This window comes from Antrostomus carolinensis, unplaced genomic scaffold, assembly GCF_000700745.2.
Source record: "Antrostomus carolinensis isolate BGI_N321 unplaced genomic scaffold, ASM70074v2 scaffold21310, whole genome shotgun sequence".
NCBI classification, from domain to species: domain Eukaryota; kingdom Metazoa; phylum Chordata; class Aves; order Caprimulgiformes; family Caprimulgidae; genus Antrostomus; species Antrostomus carolinensis.
In genome coordinates, this window is record NW_010289426.1 from 12,591 (window position 1) to 32,272 (window position 19,682).

General features: G+C 40.5%; 1 protein-coding gene across 1 annotated transcript in view; it reads left to right on the forward strand.

The window, feature by feature from the left end:
• LOC104526876 (transcription factor CP2-like protein 1) overlaps positions 1-18,179 on the forward strand; it is a gene marked incomplete at its 5' end in the record, with an annotated part of 26,506 nt that extends 8,327 nt beyond the window's left edge. Inside the window, 13 exons of the mRNA XM_010170455.1 lie at positions 5,195-5,271; positions 6,883-6,988; positions 7,257-7,363; positions 7,964-8,116; positions 9,078-9,188; positions 10,914-11,005; positions 12,436-12,484; positions 12,581-12,674; positions 13,561-13,651; positions 14,327-14,427; positions 15,429-15,571; positions 17,644-17,695; positions 18,142-18,179. Coding sequence (XP_010168757.1) covers positions 5,195-5,271; positions 6,883-6,988; positions 7,257-7,363; positions 7,964-8,116; positions 9,078-9,188; positions 10,914-11,005; positions 12,436-12,484; positions 12,581-12,674; positions 13,561-13,651; positions 14,327-14,427; positions 15,429-15,571; positions 17,644-17,695; positions 18,142-18,179 — 1,214 coding nt within the window. The remainder of the gene's footprint in view (positions 1-5,194; positions 5,272-6,882; positions 6,989-7,256; positions 7,364-7,963; positions 8,117-9,077; positions 9,189-10,913; positions 11,006-12,435; positions 12,485-12,580; positions 12,675-13,560; positions 13,652-14,326; positions 14,428-15,428; positions 15,572-17,643; positions 17,696-18,141) is intronic.
• Between the last annotated feature and the right edge of the window lie 1,503 nt (positions 18,180-19,682).

Consider the following 19,682-nt stretch of genomic DNA (forward strand, 5'->3'; position numbering starts at 1 on the left):
AGTTGGGGGTGGATTGTAAAAGGAGGAAAAACATAGGAAGAGACATGATGACAGTGTAGCTCTGTGGTGTGGTAGTTGAATTGATCTGCTGTGTTCCTGTAGTCTTGCTGCTCTGGTGGCAGTGGCAAGTAGAGCAGATGTGCTGAGTATCTGCTCAGATGTGTACCCAAACATGTTTGAGCAAAGGTAGCTGTAAGCATAAGTAAGTTCAGACGGAAATTGTACAAAAGAAGAGTTTGTGAGCATTGGTCATGACTGGGCAGCTTGATATGGGTATGGTCTGGACACTAGAATACCAGAAACTGGGAAGTTATGGCCAGGAAAGGGTGGGTTGTGTCCACCTGGTACTGTACCTGGGGGCTTTTAACTGCATGCTGTTGAAGATGAGATGTGGGGCAAGATAGGCTACTGTGTCAGGATGGCTCTTTTGAGTTCCTTTTGCATTTCCTGGCCCACAGTTGGTCTTCCTTTGCAGGATTTCCATGTTCCTAGCATAGTGGGAGCTTTCAGGGTGGCCTATTGTGTAGCTGGTGAATTCATAATATCCACTGGATAAACATGTCCTACAGCATCTTGTCAAATGAGGCTGCAGTAAGCAACTGCAGAACATCCACTGCCATTTGTGGTCTGGGGAGGGAGAATTTTCCCCTTGCTCCTTGTCCTGCAGGGTCTCTGCACATGGGGCACTTCAGCAAATCTTATGCTAACTTTTATTTTTGCTTTTGTCTGGCTAAAAAGGTGTGGGCAATCAAGCATACAAGTTCAGATGCCAGCTCTGTCACTCTTGTCTATTTGCCCTGTGGGTTCATTAATCTTTCTTGTCAGAAAAATCTCTGTGTGTGCCTAATGCCCTGAACAGTTGCATTTGGCTGTTTCAAGGCTGATCCTCCTGCCTGCTGGATGTGCTTTGCTTTAGGAGGATAAATGCTTTCCTTTTATTTTTTTCCTCCCCCTCCTTCTGCATGCTGCATTCGACTGTCAGCATTCCTTTGCCTTTATCTGTGTGCGATTTAGGATGTCCATATAAAGTTGCTAAATGGTATTTTTATTGGCCAGCTTGGCTTAATAATCAAACAGTTTCCAGGCTGGTTCTGTCTAGTGCTCTGTGGATCCATTCTGAGAAAGAGGACTCTCAGTTGTTTTTTTTTTTCTTTGCACCAACTTTTGTTGGGGGATATTGTTTAGTATAAGGTTAGGGCTTAATTAATTGCTGGAAAGGCAAGCAGACTGCTTGGCTAGATCAAGTAAGGCCTGAGTCATATTGGTCTGGAACTTAAGCATCCTAATTGGAAATTAGTTTATTGTATCGGTGTATTGTGCAGAAAACCAGAAAATGCATAGTGCAAGTGGCCCTTGAAATAGAACACCAAAACATAAAAAAGAAAGCAGGATTTTGTGGTTGTGTAGCAAATAATCTTGGAACAAAATGTAACTTTGAGCTTGAAATAATGATAATCTTCTATAATCAGAACTTGCCTAGAATTCCTGATGGCTGGCTAAATTCCAGCGATGGAAATCAGTTAAACTGTTACGGCTTTTACCTTTTGAACATGTGAAAGTGTTCCCATGTTGAACTAAATTATTTTTCATCAGCAGCAAATTGTTGACTTTCAACTCTTTTGTCCCCAAACTAAGTGGTCATGCCTGCATTTAATGTGCGTTAATTACCAAAGACAATAAAAGTTAAAAAAGTAAACAGTCTATAAATCCTCTTTAAGATAGATGCAATTGCTTTATGAATCACCAAGCAGGAACTCTCTGGACCTGGGTGGTTACTACTTTGCTGGATACTACTCTTGTTTGTAGAGTTGCTCAAACTCTATAGCCTAGGAGGAGATTGCATAAATTTGCTGTTGCTCAGGGAATGTCTGTTCAAAATACAAATTACACTGTATCATCACCCGCCCAGGTTTTTATTGGTGCCCCTGAAGCTTTCAGTGAAGCCAGGAGACAAATTGCATCTGAGGAATTTAATGTGGTTTTCCAAATATTTATTACCGTTCTGTTCCCTGCCTGAGGTGAGGCAGAAGCTCTGTGCTAGGGGAGCACTGGGTCGCACAGGCTGGAGGCTGCTTTGGCCTCAGCCACGCTGAGGATTTGCTTGCAAAATGTACTCTTCATTTCAAGTAGCGATAGAGGTGCCTTAGATGCTCTTGTATGCATGTGTGCAGTATTATAACATGACCAGAGACCAGGCTGGTCACCAGCTTTGAAGCTGTCTAGAACCCGTGTTGCCTGTGCTGGTGCAGCTATGGCCAGTGTTGAGAGCGTGGAAGGAAAAGGGTTGAATCAAATTGCTGGCCTTTAGCATTGGGTTTAAGACTGATGTTCATCAACGTTGGATATCATCCTGGTAACAGGGGACTCAGCTGAGGACCAGGTACTGCCCTGGTCAAGGTCAGACCATTCAATCAAATCATTGCAGGGTCTCAGTATCAGTACCTTCTGCCTCTCTCTCCAGCTCTAGCACCAAGCCTTGTCTAGCTTGTATTAATCTGTATTTCCATCTGAGACAGATGGGAAAACAGTATAGGGGAACTTTCTGTATTTCAGCTGTATGTTTTGGGTTGTGCTAGCTGCAGTCTGTCTTGGGAACTGGGAATACAATTTGTTTTAGTCACATTTGTGGCCACATTTTGTTACAGCTTTAGATACCTGAGTAAGAATGAACTGTTACTGATTTAGTTTTAGCATAAAATTTTAGCCTGTGCCTGCTAGTGCTGATGAGTCAGTGGTGCAGGATTTGTAGATGTTCTGTGCTCCAGAGCCTTGAGTGACTTCTTTGCCCTCTTTGACACCAGGGGTAGTTCAGCTTTCTTCAGGTTAGGTTGCTATTATTAGCGTTATTTTATGGAGGGATCCTGTTTTCCAGCATCCAGGTATTGATTCTTTAGTTTTGGTTTGGTTTGTTTTTTTTTTTCCCTGCACTAGCTATAAATGCAGGGCTGAGAGTGAAATTCACCATTTCAGGAGTTTTGCTGGTAATGGTGGTGGAAAACAAGGTAAAAAAGGTTTGGAAGGTATTTTTCAAGGAAAAAATATAATCCAAGCAGTTTTTTTGCTATAAAAATACAGGTATTTGAACGCTGTGCATGCTGTACCAATGAATTTTGGGTACCATTAGCCATGGAGCAATGTATTTGCTGGAATAAGTTGTAGGGAGAATGAATTTTTCAAAATCAATACCAAAATGTTTTTCTATAAAGGAATTATGAGTAATTAGGAGCAAATTCTCACTGGTAGAATTTCACAGAAAGGGAAATAAACTGTGTGTTTATGGAGCTTGGCTGGGAGCAGTCTTGTTTTGATAACAGTTCTGTGTAGTAACTGCAGTTAAACATTCAGAGGTCAAGGGGAAAGCAGTTAGCCTAAAATACCATTTTGATTGAGGTTTTTCATGGCATAAGCTGAATTCCAGGGTTTACATCAGATGACCCATACATCTTCCATCAAAGCATTTTATTTCCTTTTTGACATAGTACATAGTACACAGATACATAGTTACATAGATATGTAGTTCAACATAGAAAACCAATCTTGCGAACCTGAGCCTTTTTTATGCTAATGCAACATTATTGATTATGTGGGGAGATATGTAATACTCTAAAAATTTCCAAGTAAACAAAATTAACCTTTATCAGTGGGAACATTGAAAGTCGCTTGTGTTGAAGTGTGGAAGACCTCAGTTTCAGGACTGTGGTTCACAAAATCCACTTCTGTTGTCCAGCAATCTTCAAAGGAAGGTCACTTGTTATTTTGGTTTATGCACAAAGAGATGGGTTAAGATCTATGCATGTTTCCAGTGCTTAATTTGGTACTTCATATGGTTTATTCTCCCCTCTCCCCATGACCTAAGCCACTTGCTGGATTCAAGGGTCATTTCCTGTTTGCAGAACTCCTATTGACATCAGTAGGAGTGTTGTGCAAACATTTGGGGCTTCAATATGGCCTCTCTTGTCCTTTTTATTTTCTTCCCTGCCAGCCAGCTGAGTAAGCACAGTTATCCCTGTGCTCTAGTGATATGGTCTGTACTCACACGGGCAACTGGAAAAGCTGGGATTCCCAAAAGGGAATCTGCGTGAAATGCGGTGCCCTCCTGACATGTCTGCTGTCTTAAGTCTTCTGTTTCTAGTTCCATATCCAGAAAGAATTTTTTATCTCTACTGGCAGCAACTGCTTAGAGGGAGATATCTCTGCTTTGCAATTTTCTGCAGGGCCAGTTCTGAGTAGATACTGGTTGAGCCAGAAAACCCAAACTGATCTCCTTCTTGCTGCCTGTCTTGTTGTACTTGTGCATTTTTCGGTAAAAGGGAGGATAGCAAGATGAACAAGAAAAACTAGCTATAAGGTATACATATGCTCCGTTAATCCTAATGATCCTGTCCTGCCTCTGTACCGGCTGTAGGTTTATTGTACAGAGTTGGTCCTATACAATGAGCTTTTCTGCTGTCTTGGCCATTTGTGCTTAAGGTGTTGGAACATCAGTCTCCTTGTCAGCCCTGGAGGGAGATGTTATTTCATAAACCAGCTAAATTCTACTGAACTGGCTGAATTCCTTATGCTGAGGGTGGTGGTGGGGTGCTGGAGTATGAATTCCCACCCAGAATTGGTCCTTGCACACCCTGTAATACCCATTACTGCTTCCACGTGCGTGTCTGTAGAAGTCTTTATGCCCTGGGCAGCCACATTCAAAGCTTTATGGAACAAATCTTGTATTCTGGTTCACTGAAACACCTTACAGACCTGACTGCTCTCTGAAGAAGGTGAGCTTGTGCCCAAGTTGTTATCCTCTGCAGAACAGTGCCTAAACCAGTTGTGCTAGCAGCTCTTCACACAACCGTTGCTTCAGCAGAAGAGACAGATGAAGGCAGTGCTGTTACAGCCATGCGATGTGGGGGACAATGGTCTTCAACGCTTTGGTGGCCTTCTGAAGGGTGACCAGAAAACTAGCAGCCCTGGGAGACAGACTATCAATGCCCTAACTGAGAGCTTTTAGCTGTCAAATGACAAACCTTTCCCTCAGATTTCTGCTGTACTTTAGTGCCTACTCAATTACTGGGGGCAAATGCATTATGTTACCAAAAATGAGCTTTCCCTGATCGAACGTATGCTTTATTAGCCACATAAATGCCAGCATGACTCTCTCATTGCTACAACATATTAAACACCTTGGAAATGTTTCCTTAAACTCTAGGTCAGTCTTATGAAATCCGTCTACTTGAGAATAGGAAATTGGGAGAGTTTCAAGATTTAAACACAAAATATGTAAAGGTAAGGAGAAATATAGATTTCTTTTCTTCCTGCTACTACATACAGCCTCTAATGAAGGGCCTGACCTTGCTCACACTGAGACAATGGAAAATACTTTGCCATTGTTTTTAATGGGAGCAGGGCTGATGGAGTTGTTGAGTGCTAGTTTCATGGGACTATGCAGCTTGGCTTTACAGGGCTTCAGGGGAACCTTTATTCTGTTTGTGATCATGACCCCAGAGTTTCACTGTGAATATTGGGTTCAGGGGAATCCCAAAGTTCAGAGGTGAACATGGTCAAAACCGTGAGAGGTAGACTTGTTTCCTTTCTTAACCCCAGCAACATGCCTGGGTTGTTACCTGTCAAACGGAGGACCCCAGTGTTTACATCATTCTGCTGTGCAGATTCTGCATAGCTCCAGTTTATGTGGGCATAATTGTGAACACACAGAACTTGGTTGATTGTTTCTGGGGATTTTTTTGTTGTTTGCCACCTCCCAAATGAGTTCCAATTCAAGAACTTGGGCCTGGATCTTGACTCTGGATCCAACCTTTAAGCCTTCCTCTCCCAAATTCTTGGCTGTTCTGCCTTAGGATTTCTTTCGAGAAGTGGGGACTAGTTGCAAAATTTGGATTCCAATCTGGATTCCAAATGTTGTCCAAGTTTAGGCAATTGCCTGTTTGTCTTTTGGCCCATTTCAGGAAGCATATGGATTTGGATTCCAATTTTGCAGGCGTTCCCACTGTGGCTTGCTTGCTTCTGAGAGCTAGGGTTTGATTTGGGCATTTCTCAGGTTCATTGTCAAAAAGTGCTCACTCCCATCTGATACAGAAGTCCCCAGCAGGACCATGGACTCAAGAAACTGGGAAGTAAGGAGTCATTGACTCAAGATAGCATAGCACTCTCAATATAAAAAAGGATGTATTAGTTAGGGGTACTTTGGACTTGTCTGCCCTGGGGATTGCTCTTATTCCAGCCTTTTTTCTCCAGTTGTTGACATGGCTGCACCATTGCTGGCTAGAGACGAAAATTCTCCTGTTACAGAAGCTTTCCTATTCTACGCTCATTTAACTGTGTAGTGAGGCAGTTTACCAGTGTACTGGGGCAAATCCAGTGCCAATGACTGGCTGTTAATGGCTGGAATCAAGTTTAATTCCCATTGGCAAGGTGTCTGGCCATGTCAGCTCCACCAGTGCAGGGACAGGTGAGCTGGCTTTCACATTTGCTAGTCAGTGGGATTTACTGGGGTTGGGGCATGATACAGACACATCAAATATTATCCCCCATGTGAGCTATTTTGGGTATGGAGGCAGTATAGTGATGTTTACATGGCATGACACCTAAGATTAGGTGTACATTGCTGTAGTGCTTCCAGGCCAAATCCTGTGCAGAGCTGCATTACACAGCATAAACATGCTCTGTGAAGGGGAAAGTGTGTTGCTGTATCACTCAGGGGTCCCTTAGGAATTTGATAAAGATGGTGATGGGTCTCTTAGGTGGACCCTCTGCTCTCCTCATGAATGGGGATGAGAAACAACAGATCAGCTTTTGCTTCTACGCTGGAAAACCAAAGTCATCTCAAGAGAAGGGCCTTTGGATCATGTTATTCATCTTGCCATCTTTTCTTAACAGAGCATAATTCGTGTAGTTTTCCATGATCGACGCCTGCAGTACACAGAGCATCAGCAGCTTGAGGGCTGGAGGTGGAGTCGGCCTGGGGACCGCATCCTTGATATAGGTGAGACTATTTCATTATGGTTCCTGGGCAGTGTTTGGAAGCGAGGTGTTGAGTGATGTGTGGCGTGTTTGCATGTGTGTTAAGGTTTTTTCTATCCTAGTCTTAGGAATCCTGTATGTCTTTGGGTGGGAAGGAGATCTAGCACTGTAGGTCCCAAATAGATTTATCATTGGTGGTTTGGCTTTTCACATGCATCTTGTAAATGTATGGAAATGCTTTCTCTTCTTCAATTTAATATTTTTAAAATTTTAGGGGTTTTCTTCTACAGATATTCCGCTGTCAGTTGGTATCTTGGATCCCAGGGCCAGCCCAACCCAGTTGAACACTGTTGAATTTCTGTGGGATCCATCAAAGAGAGCCTCAGCATTCATTCAGGTAAGAGAGAAGTGATATTCCTGTGGTAAATACAATAGTGAGATATCTTACAAAGACCTGGAGACTGAATATGGCCAGGACATGAGGAAAAGAGAAAGATACTAATGATAATATACAAACTCTGTATAATTAATTTGTAGGATACTTGCTAAACCAACTTGCTAGCTACTTGCTAGCGTTGAAGTACTACCCACTACAGCTAGGATATTATTTAAAAAAAAAAATTGGATGTTGCTTTCTAAGCATGGGTTTTGCCTGGAGGAAACTGTTCACAACCTGTTAGTTTTGCTTACTTTTCTCTTTCATGAGTGTTTCTTATCCTCAAATGCCAACTATCTGTTTTTAATCTGTATGTGGAATTTACTTAAATCAAAGAATGCTTTTCTTGTTGCCCTGTTTCTCTCTGAGCTTCTTGTTCGTCTAATTGTTTTGTCCTGAGGAACAGAAATTAAAACGTTTTGAACATTTCTGCCTCTCTTTGTTTCTCTGGAGGAGCCAAAACCTCATGTTCAGGCACCCTCTACATTCAGGGAGTCTGAAATTCAGATTTGCACAGCTTCCAACTGTCTCCAGAGATGAGCACAGCTTTTGTTTTGCCAGGTACATTGCATCAGCACAGAATTTACCCCACGGAAACATGGAGGAGAGAAAGGTGTGCCCTTCCGGGTGCAGATTGACACCTTTAAGCAGAATGAAAATGGTGAATACACAGAACATTTGCATTCTGCAAGCTGCCAGATCAAAGTGTTCAAGGTATGAGGTAGTTTTGGCTTTGTCATCAGCTGGATTAGACAAAGACACAGGAACATGCACAGTTCTTAAAATGTGTAGGAGCGATGCAAATAGTCGGGTAAAAGAACAGACTTTCAACTGGGTATGCTTAGGATCTTAAACAGGGCTCTTGCACTCGAAGTGACATAAGCCTGGAGTTGCTACACAGCAATTCTAGTTAAATTCAAATGACCCAAGTGCTGCATCAGGACTTATGCCAGTCCATTGTGCCTTGAACACTATATAAATACTGAGATCTGTGCTGTGTGGTTATAATAATAAACATAAACCCCTCAACAACTCAAACCTGATGATATTCAGGGTATCTCTTGTATTTTGGTGCTCCCAGACAGTCAAGGCAGTGTGGGTGTTTCCAGTTTCTTTGATTCAATTCTCCATGAACAGTGAGAGTCTAACTTGGAGATCTTAAATTCCCTTCGCTAGTTGCAGCAGAGTTCTCCATGCTACCTGGAAGAGAGAAAGATGATTCTGTTCATCTCTGAAGCTCCTAATTTGGGCATCACAGATGTGTAGTGACTTAACAACAAGCTTTTCATAGGCCTGTTTTCTCAAAGGATCTGCTGCTCTAGTCTTGCTCCTGCAGGGAACGTCTTTCCTTTTCCTGGAGAGATGGTACAAATACCAGTCGAAGTGCCTAATTCATGGGGCTCATGATCTGAAATAGTTGATATCAAATCTTAGGACTGTCAGGTCAGTCTATCTGGAATTGCAACACACTTTAATGGGGGATGTTATAGAAACAGTAGAGATGCGTGACTAATTTTTTTGTCTAGAAAATGCAGATCTGATCTTATTTCATATGTAGAGTCCCCATAAATCTTAAAGAGACTTTTGTGAACAGATTAGAAAAAAAAATCTGTTGGCCTCTGTCTCCAAACTTGTAATATTTGGCATAAGGGAAAGCTTGTGCTTATGCTTATAGCCTAAAGGAGCAGACAGAAAACAGAAGACTGACAGGGAAAAAATGGAGAAGAAGACCACCCAAGAGAAGGAGAAGTATCAGCCTTCCTATGAGACTACTATTCTCACAGAGGTAAAGCATTTTAGACATGTGTTGGACTACTGCAGCATGTTGGGAGATAGATTTGAGAGAAAATGCAGTCTAACTTGAGCCTTGGAGATTGTCTTGTGGACAGATGTATGTCCAGATCTGACTGAAATTGAAACCTGAGTCCTGAGTGAAAATATAAAATGTTTCTCACTGTTGAAGTTTATAAAAGATGCCAAAGTTTCTTATGTTTCAGGGTATAAACCAACCCTTAACCCTTAGCTCTATTTTCTGCCATGTTCCCAGGCACTTGTCATGACATTAGATGCCACTTGTATGAGGTTTTTTCTTCAGAACTGCCTGGCAAAAGCTCATGTTAGAGGTGGGGCACTTGAACAAATGAATAGGCTGTCTGATTAAATTATTAATCTCTTCTGTGAATGTGCCTATGAGGCTACTATTACATACTAGGTCTCAGAAGATTCTGGCTTGTACTCTAGGAATATCTTGTATGTCTTATATTCTGGTGTAGAGATGTGTATGTTTCTACTCCTCCCTACCATTACTAAGATGTATATATAAGCTTACCCCAGGCTCCAGAATTAATAAGCAACAGGACTCAAGACAATGGTTTAAAAGTGCTGTTCTGTCTCCTTATGGGAATATTTTGTCTTTTGATTTAGTTCTTGGGTTTTTTTTGAAGTGGCTTGCTGGACTTCTAAAAATGATGGGTTTTTCTTAATTTAAATAAACTTCCTGTTTATGAGATCCACTCCCTCCCACTCAATTTTCCTCAAGTTGCCAGGAGCGACCAGCATGTTTTCTAATTCAACGTGGTGGTTGTTAGCAAGGCTCTTGTGTACACAGGCCTAATTCCACTGAGTTGACAGATCCCAAGCTCTCTGTGAGCTCTGATGCACTTTGACATATTGCATGGGGAAATGTGGGTTGCCAAAGAGTTAAATATTTGCTAGTGCTTGTGGGATGATAAAATATTTGCTAGTATTTGTGGAGATGATAAAATTCCAAAGCTACGCTTGTCTTCTTTTTATCATTGCAAACAAGAGTACTACAAAGCATTTTCTTGAGCTCTTGATGGTGGTGGGTTTCACAGAACTAGATTTCTCCTGCTGATTACAGTGGCTTAAATTCAGAATAGTCACCAGTTCTAGCTGGATTACTCTGGTTTTACACTACTGTAATGGAATATGGAGTTTGACCTATATTTGTAAAGACTTTTAGTAGCTTTGTGTCTCTCTGTCCATCTTAAATTTTCTCCCTGTAATACCCATTTATAACTTGAGCTCTTCAACTAATAGCCAGAGATTTTAACAGGCTCGTTCAAATTCTGCTCTCTCACTGGTATAAACCTGAAGCAATGCCACTGGAGCATATTTGTCACTCTTGCCTGGATTTAATTAGGGATTTATAATTGAGACCAGGGGTATTTCTGTATCATTGCTGCCTTCAGTCTGAGTTGACTTACTGGCGTTGCTCTGACTTACAGCTGTGCACACTTTGGCCCAGTGTTATTTGGGGACAGGCTTTGTGAAATGGGAGAAATGTGGAATGCACAACTGGAATCAATCTGGCCCCCTGACAGCCCGCTTGGAGAGCGGCGTAGAAAATCCATGGCCTGTCTCCTCCTCCCAGCAGGAGTGATGAGCTGAAGTTAGTGGTGTGGCAACAGCATGAATGTGGTATGAGAGGAGAATTGAATCCTTTATTTCCATCCTTATGAAAGTATCCCTGCTGCCTTTCTTCCAACAGTGCTCTCCCTGGCCAGATGTGCCTTATCAAATGAACAATGCTCCATCTCCAAGCTACAACAGTTCTCCCAACAGCTTCAACCTTGGAGATGGGTATGTAACAAATTAATGCTTTATCTTTCCTGTTGATATAGTAGCCTTTGTGTGCCCGTTTTGTGTGCCCATGCATTTCATACCTTGGAAGAAGAGGTCAAAGACCACCCTTCCTAGAAAGGGGAAAATATTTCCCACAAAGCCTTTAAAGGCTTTCCATCCAGGAATTTCCTGTGATGCAGAGTACTGTTTCTATGTCTGCTACTTATGTGGTGGCTGGGACATGAGCATCAGAGGACCACCAGAGCAATTCATGCTGTGAATTTCCTCTCTTACTCTTCTGTGTGGGTCAGAGAACACACCATGCCCTGTAGCAGAAATTCCCAGTAGCTTCTGACAAAAGTGTTAGAGGCTTTCAGCCTTCAGCACCACTTCAGAGTTGGTATTTCTTCCTTCCTTTCTGTCTTGAGGTAGTTTGAGGTGATAAATTCCCAGCTGAATGGCATATAAAGAATCCTGTCTGGGGCAAAACCTGCCTGGGTTTTGAGAAGCTGTTCCAGAACAAAGGACTAACAGGAGGCATGTTTAATTCATTAATATAGCTGTCATAAACAGTTTTAGTGGTCCTGAAACACCCAAGATGATAGCTGATGACATAAATATACAGCAGGGTCCTTCGGTACTTCTGAGTCCTCCCTGCAATATACTTTCCCCTAGGAATTTGGTGTAGGCCTTTTTTTTCCCTCCTCTAGGACCCTGGAAACTTGTCACCTTCCCGCAGAGCTTATTAGCTGATCAATGTTGTATCACAAATTTTTAATGAACGACCTCAACCTATGAATAAGGAGAAACACTGCAATGACAAAAATTGTTATTACTAGAGAGATCTGTTGAGCATTTTCTTCCAGTGGTAGATTATTAACTCTTCGGGAAAAGCCTGAAGTCCTGTTGAAGTTTTGTCTATGTTTTAGAAAGGTTTCGTAGAAATGTGGTTTTGTGTAATGTAGTTAAATTGCAATTCAGTATGTTTAATATAACACCGGGGTTGAATTATAAGGTTGTTTATTCAATTTTTGTGAAGAATCATTATCAGACAGTGGATTTAGTTAGGGGATTTCTGGCTCATAGAAATTTTTAGTTTAGCCACCCTGTAGGTCACAACTTCCTTGATTAGATGGTGTCACGTTAGTGAGTCACCCATGTGAAAAAGCTTGAATGAAGTTAGTAAACTGAGTTTTCCTCTCAGTGTTGAGTAGGACCTCAACTGAACAATAAAAGGCTCAAACAGAGATTTTTTTTTTTTTTTTGGTATAGATTTTGGACACCTTTTTAAAAATCTCTTAGAGGAAAAAGCCAAGCTGATATGTAACTTGTGTGTAAGGTGTGACAGTTGAGTCAAATGGAAGAGGGGGAAGAGGATGGCCACTGCGATGTAAAATTTAAAATAATGTTGTTTTTTTTCTCTTCCAACTTTATATAATTTTTTTTAGCAACAGTTCTCCAACCCACCAAGTGGAGCTCCTGCCTCCCAGCAATGATGTAAGTACTTGAGATCATGTTAATGTGGTGCTTTTCTTTTTTAGGACACTGGTGAACAGTTCATTTCAAGACCTTCTTATTCTTTTTGCAATGTAGCATCTCCTTCCTTCTGCTTCTATTCAAGATGCCCAGCAGTGGCTTCATCGTAATAGGTTCTCTCCATTCTGTAGACTCTTCTCAAGTTTTTCGGGTGAGTTTAAACAGTCCAATTATTTTGTCTTTATTCTCTTTTATAAGCACAGCCCATGCTTCATATCAATAGCATCTGCTGCTGGCCACTGTTAATGGGATCACTGGTCTAATCCAGTGTAGCTGTTTTTTTGTGCTTAGTTTAGTTAGCATATGCCAAAACAGTTTGTAGAAATATAGAATAAGTAAAGATGGAAGAGAATAAGTTAAGATCGAAGGGACTTCTTGAGTTCATTAGGTGCAACCCCCTGCTTGAAGCAAGTCTAGGGCCTTGTGCAGTTGTGTTTTAGTATGTTCAAGGTTGGAAATCCCACCATTTCTCTAAGCAACCTCTTCAACTACTTGACTACTCTCACAGTGAAAAAGTTTTTCCTTATACCTAATCAGTGTTTCTCATCTTCTGTCTGCTGCCTCTCATTCTGTCCCTGTGCACTTTGAGAAGAGTCTGGCTCCATCTGCAGCTCTGTCTTCACCATACCCTTCTGTTAGGTAGTTGTACACAGCAGTAAGATGGTGGAAAGTGGAATTGTTAAACATGTTGGTACCTTGAGGACCCTATTTCTCACTTTCAACTTGATTAGATAATCTGGTGAACATGTCAATTAGAGAAAATTGGGCCATTTTATGACCAGTGTTTAATATCTAGCTTGTTTCTGAGTTGGCTAGAATATCTTCCAGTGCAGCACTGCTCTTTTGGCAGCTTCTAGCTCTATTTCACAATGGTTGATTTGCAGTGTACACCTCTGTAATTTGAAACTTCTCTAGGCAAACCTGTCTGATTCAGCTTTGTGCATTCTCTCCCCCTGCCCTTTTCTGCTGCCCATACACACAATTTGGAACCTAAGATTTGCTTAACTTCTGAAAAAAAATCAATTTGAAATACATAGGTGCTGACTTACTGAAGATGTCCAAAGAAGATTTTGTTCAAATCTGTGGGCCTGCTGATGGAATTCGGCTTTTTAATGCAATCAAAGGAAGGTTTGTACTTCTTCCTTCCTATTTTTTTGTTATGTAAGCATCCCTTGGTAATTTCAGTATTAACTAGAAGTTAATTCTGGAGCTGTAGCATTTAGACTTCCTTTTAACACTTAAGAGAGGTGATCTCAGAAGCTGGAGATCACAATGGTATTCAAATCCGAGCACAGCTCAGAAATGTTGCTGAAATGAAGGAGCATAATGTGGATCTCCAGTGGTTTATTTGCTACCAGCTGATAGCTTCCATTCACTTCGTATGAGAGACAGCCTACAATACTCTGTGTTGCATCTCCATCACAAGTAACAAACAACAAACCAACCAACCAATGCCTGAAGCCTCAAATGACTCTTAAATTTTCCTTTATTGCAATAACATAATTCTACAGCTGGGTAGGATTCAAATCAGTAAAGGCAGGTTTGATGAGCTGCTTGGCAAGTGCTGTAAATTGTTTATTCTTATCTGATTCTGAAGAGATTAAGGTGCTCTGCACTGTACCACCACTCCCCCGGGGGCTCTTACTAGACCTCCTAAGAAATGGCATCATCAGCATCAAGACTATCCCTTAGTTGGTTATTTGTGTACAGCCTGAGTGATTCCATCTCATATTGTTTGGTAGCTGACTGGAACAATTTTAGATCTACTAAGTAACTCACTACTTTTTTTTTAATAATCCATAGAAATGTAAGGCCCAAGATGACAATTTATGTCTGTCAAGAACCAGAGCAAAACAGGTCCCATCTCCACCAAAAACGAGAAAATGGAGATGGCAGTCTTTGTGGTAAGTTTTTAGATATGGATTTAGTTAAACACTTACCTGGTGAGAATGCTGCTTTCTGCCTGAGCTCCTGTGTGGAACAGCTTGGTGTCCTGGGTGTTTAAAAAGGTCCTGTTTATCCCAGTTCTGCCACTTTGGTCAGTTTCAGGGTTACAGATTCTGACTGGTACCATCTTGCCTGGGGAACAGACCCAAGCTTACAAGCTATCTGCAGAATGACACAGAAAAATCTCTATTCATTTCTTAATAGGGACCATAGCATGATAAAAACTACCTTCCCACCCACAACTTGCTTTAGATTATGACTTGTTTGAAAATATTTTGGGAAATGGAAGGTCGGTGTGTCTTAAAGTGAGGTTCTAATTCTTGGAAGTTTAAAGCTTTTGGGGACTCAATGCTCTTAACTGTGAACAAATGAGAACAAAGATTGTCCTGAGTTCTTGTACATAGTATTAACCAGGCACAGCTTTTCTACGTGGTTGTTTCTACCATTTGGATTGGATTTAAAAAAATAATACTATCATCTGCAGTTATTTGATATATTGTAGTCTTTAGTTTGTGCCTGTGGGAATAGTGGAATAAAATCTAAAAAAATACTACTTTTGTATAATAGCATATCATGTGTTTTACTCTTTAATTGGATCTACTTTAAAATGTCAAAATCAGTAAAAGTAGATTATCCAAAAATATTAACATCTTTACGAGGGGGTTTTTTTTAGTGCCCCATGATACATGTTGTCATTGGTCCCTGTGTTTTCCCCTGGGCAAAAGTGATATGTGCTTTATTTGCCCACTGCATCCAAATACTGGGTATTTTTCTACAAATCATCAAGCTGGATATTTGGGGGCTGCTTTAAAGGTATTAAGCTTGTTTATCTACTGTCAAGATTTGAACCTTGATCTTAAACCCATTTTGGTTGTTGATGTTGAGCATCTTGGTGTTATCTGTAGTTGCTATTCTAGAATTACTTTATAATTCTGTAATTACTTTCAACTCACTGCAGTATATCATGCAATCTTCTTGGAAGAATTGACCACATTGGAATTAATCGAGAAGATTGCCAACTTGTACAGCATTTCTCCACAGCAGATAAATCGAATCTATCGTCAGGGACCCACAGGGATCCATGTATTAGTGAGCAATGAGGTAAGGGGTTAATGAAAACTCTGTCACAGCTGTAACAATTGTCTGACTTCTTGAAGTTAGAATGACCTTTTAAATTATGGAATGAATCTTTGAGGCAGCTTTGCAAGGTTACTAATCCCAACAAGTTAAAGCAAATACCTAAAGGAAATAATTCATGCATGCCATTTGTTTTGGTATGGATTTAAGATTGTTGCTTTGTAAAAGAAGTTTTTTTGAAAACAAAACAAAACACACAAAAAAATTGTCATTTCCTTTTCATGTTGGCTACTTAAACAAATTCTGGAGTCAGCATCTAAAGTGAGAACCTTTAAAATTGAATAGGAAAGTTTCCTGAAGAAAGCAAGTCTGAAAAATTTTTAGGACAATTAGTCTTACATCATAGCCAGTGGTTACAGCCACTGGGTCAGAGTCAGTGCTGTGTAAGTGCACACTATAATTTCATGGACCTCTGCTAGCTGTTTGTATCCCATTATATGATGGCTTAATTTAGCCCATTCCATTAACGTGAAGGTTAATAGTGAGTTGCCCTTCTTCCTCTTTTCCCCCCACTAAATTACTTACTCATTCATGCACCAGAATCACTTAAGGAGCTTCATTTATAAGAAACATTGTTAAAACAAATGAAGCAGAGCATAGGTCTCAACTGGAGCCTAAATTGAAGGCTGTAATGCTTATTCCTAAAGTCTCTTTGCTATTTCAGCCTGATTAAATCTGAAACCTTGATGCTTTATGGATGTAAAGTGCTTGGAGGCAACTCTTGGTAGGGGAATTGCCTGAACCAGCTTGGGTATAAGGGTTTAAGTATTTATTTGAGTCAATCATTAACAATGTCTATTGCTTTTTTAATAATTTTTTTCTTGTTCTAGTACTATAGTGGCAAGATTGAGGCACTCTATGAATGTACTTCATGCATTGTTAGGCACAGACACACAGACTGGCCAGTGAAGTTGGATTTTTACAGGAGCAGGGGGTGGATGTTAAACCCCAGAGAGAACAGGGAGATTAGACTAAATTGAGAAGGATATTTGGTGTGAGAATTTACAGCTGGAAAGTGCTCTACTTGAATGATATTCAATAGCTAGGAGAAGGCTTTTGCTTAAAAGCTGGATTTTCTGAGCTGATCAGAGAGGTTTTGGTCTGAAGTTAGGTGTCCAGAATCTGCTCCAACTACATGAGACACATGTAATTCACCTCCTCTGTCCCACACTGCTACTCTCAGATGGGAGGAATGGGTAAAGATGAGGCTTAAATGAGCATTTCGGATTGGATCTGAAGTCAGCTGAATCTCTTTATTCACCTCTTTAGTTAGGGGCCTCACTAGAACCTGCACATATTCTGCAAATCTAGTTGTTTCTCATGAATAACTCAAATAGCTTTAGATACTGATCTTATTTCCCATGGTCTGCCTTACCTCTCATAGCAGTTTCATTAAGATTCCTGTGCCTCAACGAAATACAAAGAAGTAAATGATTCCTGCAAGCACAGCATCTATAGTAATGTCTGGTTAATATACCCAAGTGGACGTTGCTGAGATGGCATTATAGTAACAGTATTCCTTTATTCAGCAAGTAGTTAATTTCTCAGCACTGACCACTTCTAGGCGTTATCCCAGAAGCTCGTGTAAGTTCAACAAAGCTTCATGGTTCAGCTGAATTTGTGAACGTATTACCATTGCTAGATTTTAGGAGAGGGGCTGTCTTCATCCAGTCTAAAATAGTATAGCTTCATTGAAGGCAATTAAGAGCATGGTCTTTAATAGACTAACTGGAGTGATATAAGAACTTGCAGGATCAAGAGCTGCAAAGGGGATGGTAAAATGCTGAACAAGCCAGACAGTTCCAGGCAAGCACTTTAGTATAAGCTTCTCTAAAGCACATTTACAGCAGTAAGGACTTTAGTTAATCAGTCATGTACTTTAAAAACCTTATGGGCAGAGTTACTCAGGACTGTGTAGGACTAGACACCAAATGTTGTTTGATAACTCTCCTCTAAGTTCTGTACTGGCACTGAAAGAAACTTGAATTAAATTACTAAAAAAAAATTGTGTTGGATTTTTTCCTTCTGCCCTTCAGATGGTGCAAAACTTCCAAGATGAATCTTGTTTTGTTATCAGCACATTAAAAGGTATGTACTGCTGCTGATACTACATGTAGTTCTAAAGATACTTTCTCCTTTAAATTGCACTAAACGTTATCAGAAACTCAGTGCTGTTACCCTGAAAAGAGAAATAGTCTAATTTAGTGTAAGTCAAGGTCTTGCATCAACTTACGCTGTGATAGACTGATTGATCAATGTTTTCCTCTCAGTTACAGTGTTACAAAACTTTAATAAATCCATTGATACCACTGATATAAATAAGCAGAAAACATTCTAGTAAAATGATGACCATTAGTATGTTGTATTTTTTTATGAAAATGCTTTGACCTAGAGGTTCAACATTGATTTTGATGAATGGGTTGGGGAACAAGAGTACAAACTATTGCAAACTACCTAAGAAGAAAATCTGGAGTTCTGTATCTGTGCTGTTTTCTAAAAGCAATGAAAAAATGCTTTGCGTTTCTTTGTTACAGCTGAAAGCAATGATGGCTACCACATCATTTTAAAATGACCGTGCTGCACAGAAAGACTTTAACAGCCTAAAGTTTAGTGCCTCACTGAGATTGCTACAACCTAGACTGGAAACATGAAGAACCTTCTGGATAAAATGCTCCTATGAACTAAGAATTACCAATCAGCTAAAGGAAAAACTTGCTTTTACAGATACACATTTGCGGTGGTGTGTGGTTTTGGTTGTTGTTTTTTTTTTGTTGGTGGTTTTTTTTTTTTTTTTTTTTTTTTGAAGCTGGGGCTGAGAACATCCTCAAAGCTTGTACATGTTTCTTCCTCCCTCCCTTCCTCTTCAGTCTTAAAAATTGTCGAGGTTTCTGCTTATTACTTAGAAACATCTGCCTTGTAGTAAAGGGAAATGAAAGATAAACAAAACCCAATTTTCTAGACCCCTCATGGTTGGGTGAATTGATTTATTTACTGTTCTGAGTGCTCTCTTTCCACACACACCCTTTTGCTGATGAACATAGGCTCCTTGGAGCTGCTGTTTTACTCCTTGAGGTGGAAGGCTCAGGGCTAAATCTAGAAACAGACTGGGCACTGAAGAGGATGGATTTGATGCCCTGTCCTCACCCAGAGTGTCAGCCCTGGGAGCCCGCACTTAGCTGCTTTCTACCTGTAGATGTGCTCAAAGTCCAGAGACCTAAGTCCGTCCTGACAGAGCTTCTGTAAGAGCAATCCAACAGAACAGTTTTGCAGGGTTCGAGGGAGGACAGACAACCCGAGGCAAGCAGTTCAGTACCATATCGTATCTTCAGCTTTAGAGTAGTCTTAAGTGGAGTATATGAAGGTTTTCTGAGGGAAGTGTTTTGAACATTGAAAGTTACAGAGCTCATGATAAATTTGTACTGTGAATTTATTCTACTCTGCAAAGTGTTGATTAACTGCTATCTTTACTCTAACTGGGAATTAGGTTATGATTTTAATGATTTTTCTTCCTGTTACTCACTGAAGTAAGTAAAACTGGGTGTTGATTGAGTCCAGGTAACGGATCATCTTAGTTGCTGCTCCTTATATTCTTGCTGTTTCACTTTTGACTCCTGTTTCAAATATCTGCAACTATGGTCAACTCCACCCTCCCTGGGTCTTTTGGGATGCCATCCAGACTCCACTAAGCTGAAAAAGTGGCTTCCACTGATGTCAAAGGCATACTGGATCACACTCTTCACAGATGGAGTCTTTTCACTGTCAGCAGCTAATTAATAAGGCTGTTTCCCAAACTGAAGGTCCATATAGCATCAAATTCTGATACTTGAACATTTAATTTCATCCTGAATTGAGATGGAAAGCTGAAATACCAAAAAATTTCCTGGAATGGAAATTTTTCAAAAAATGAGAAATTGTCATATGGAAAATGCTGAATAAAATGTTCTAGCCTTTTGAAATGGAAACATTTAATTAAATCCATTTGGCCCTTAGAGCAGCATCAGTTTGAGCTACTGTTGCAGACCTCAGAAATTACCCTTCAAGTGCCTTGTGCGCCATGTCTCCCTTGGGGCCCAGC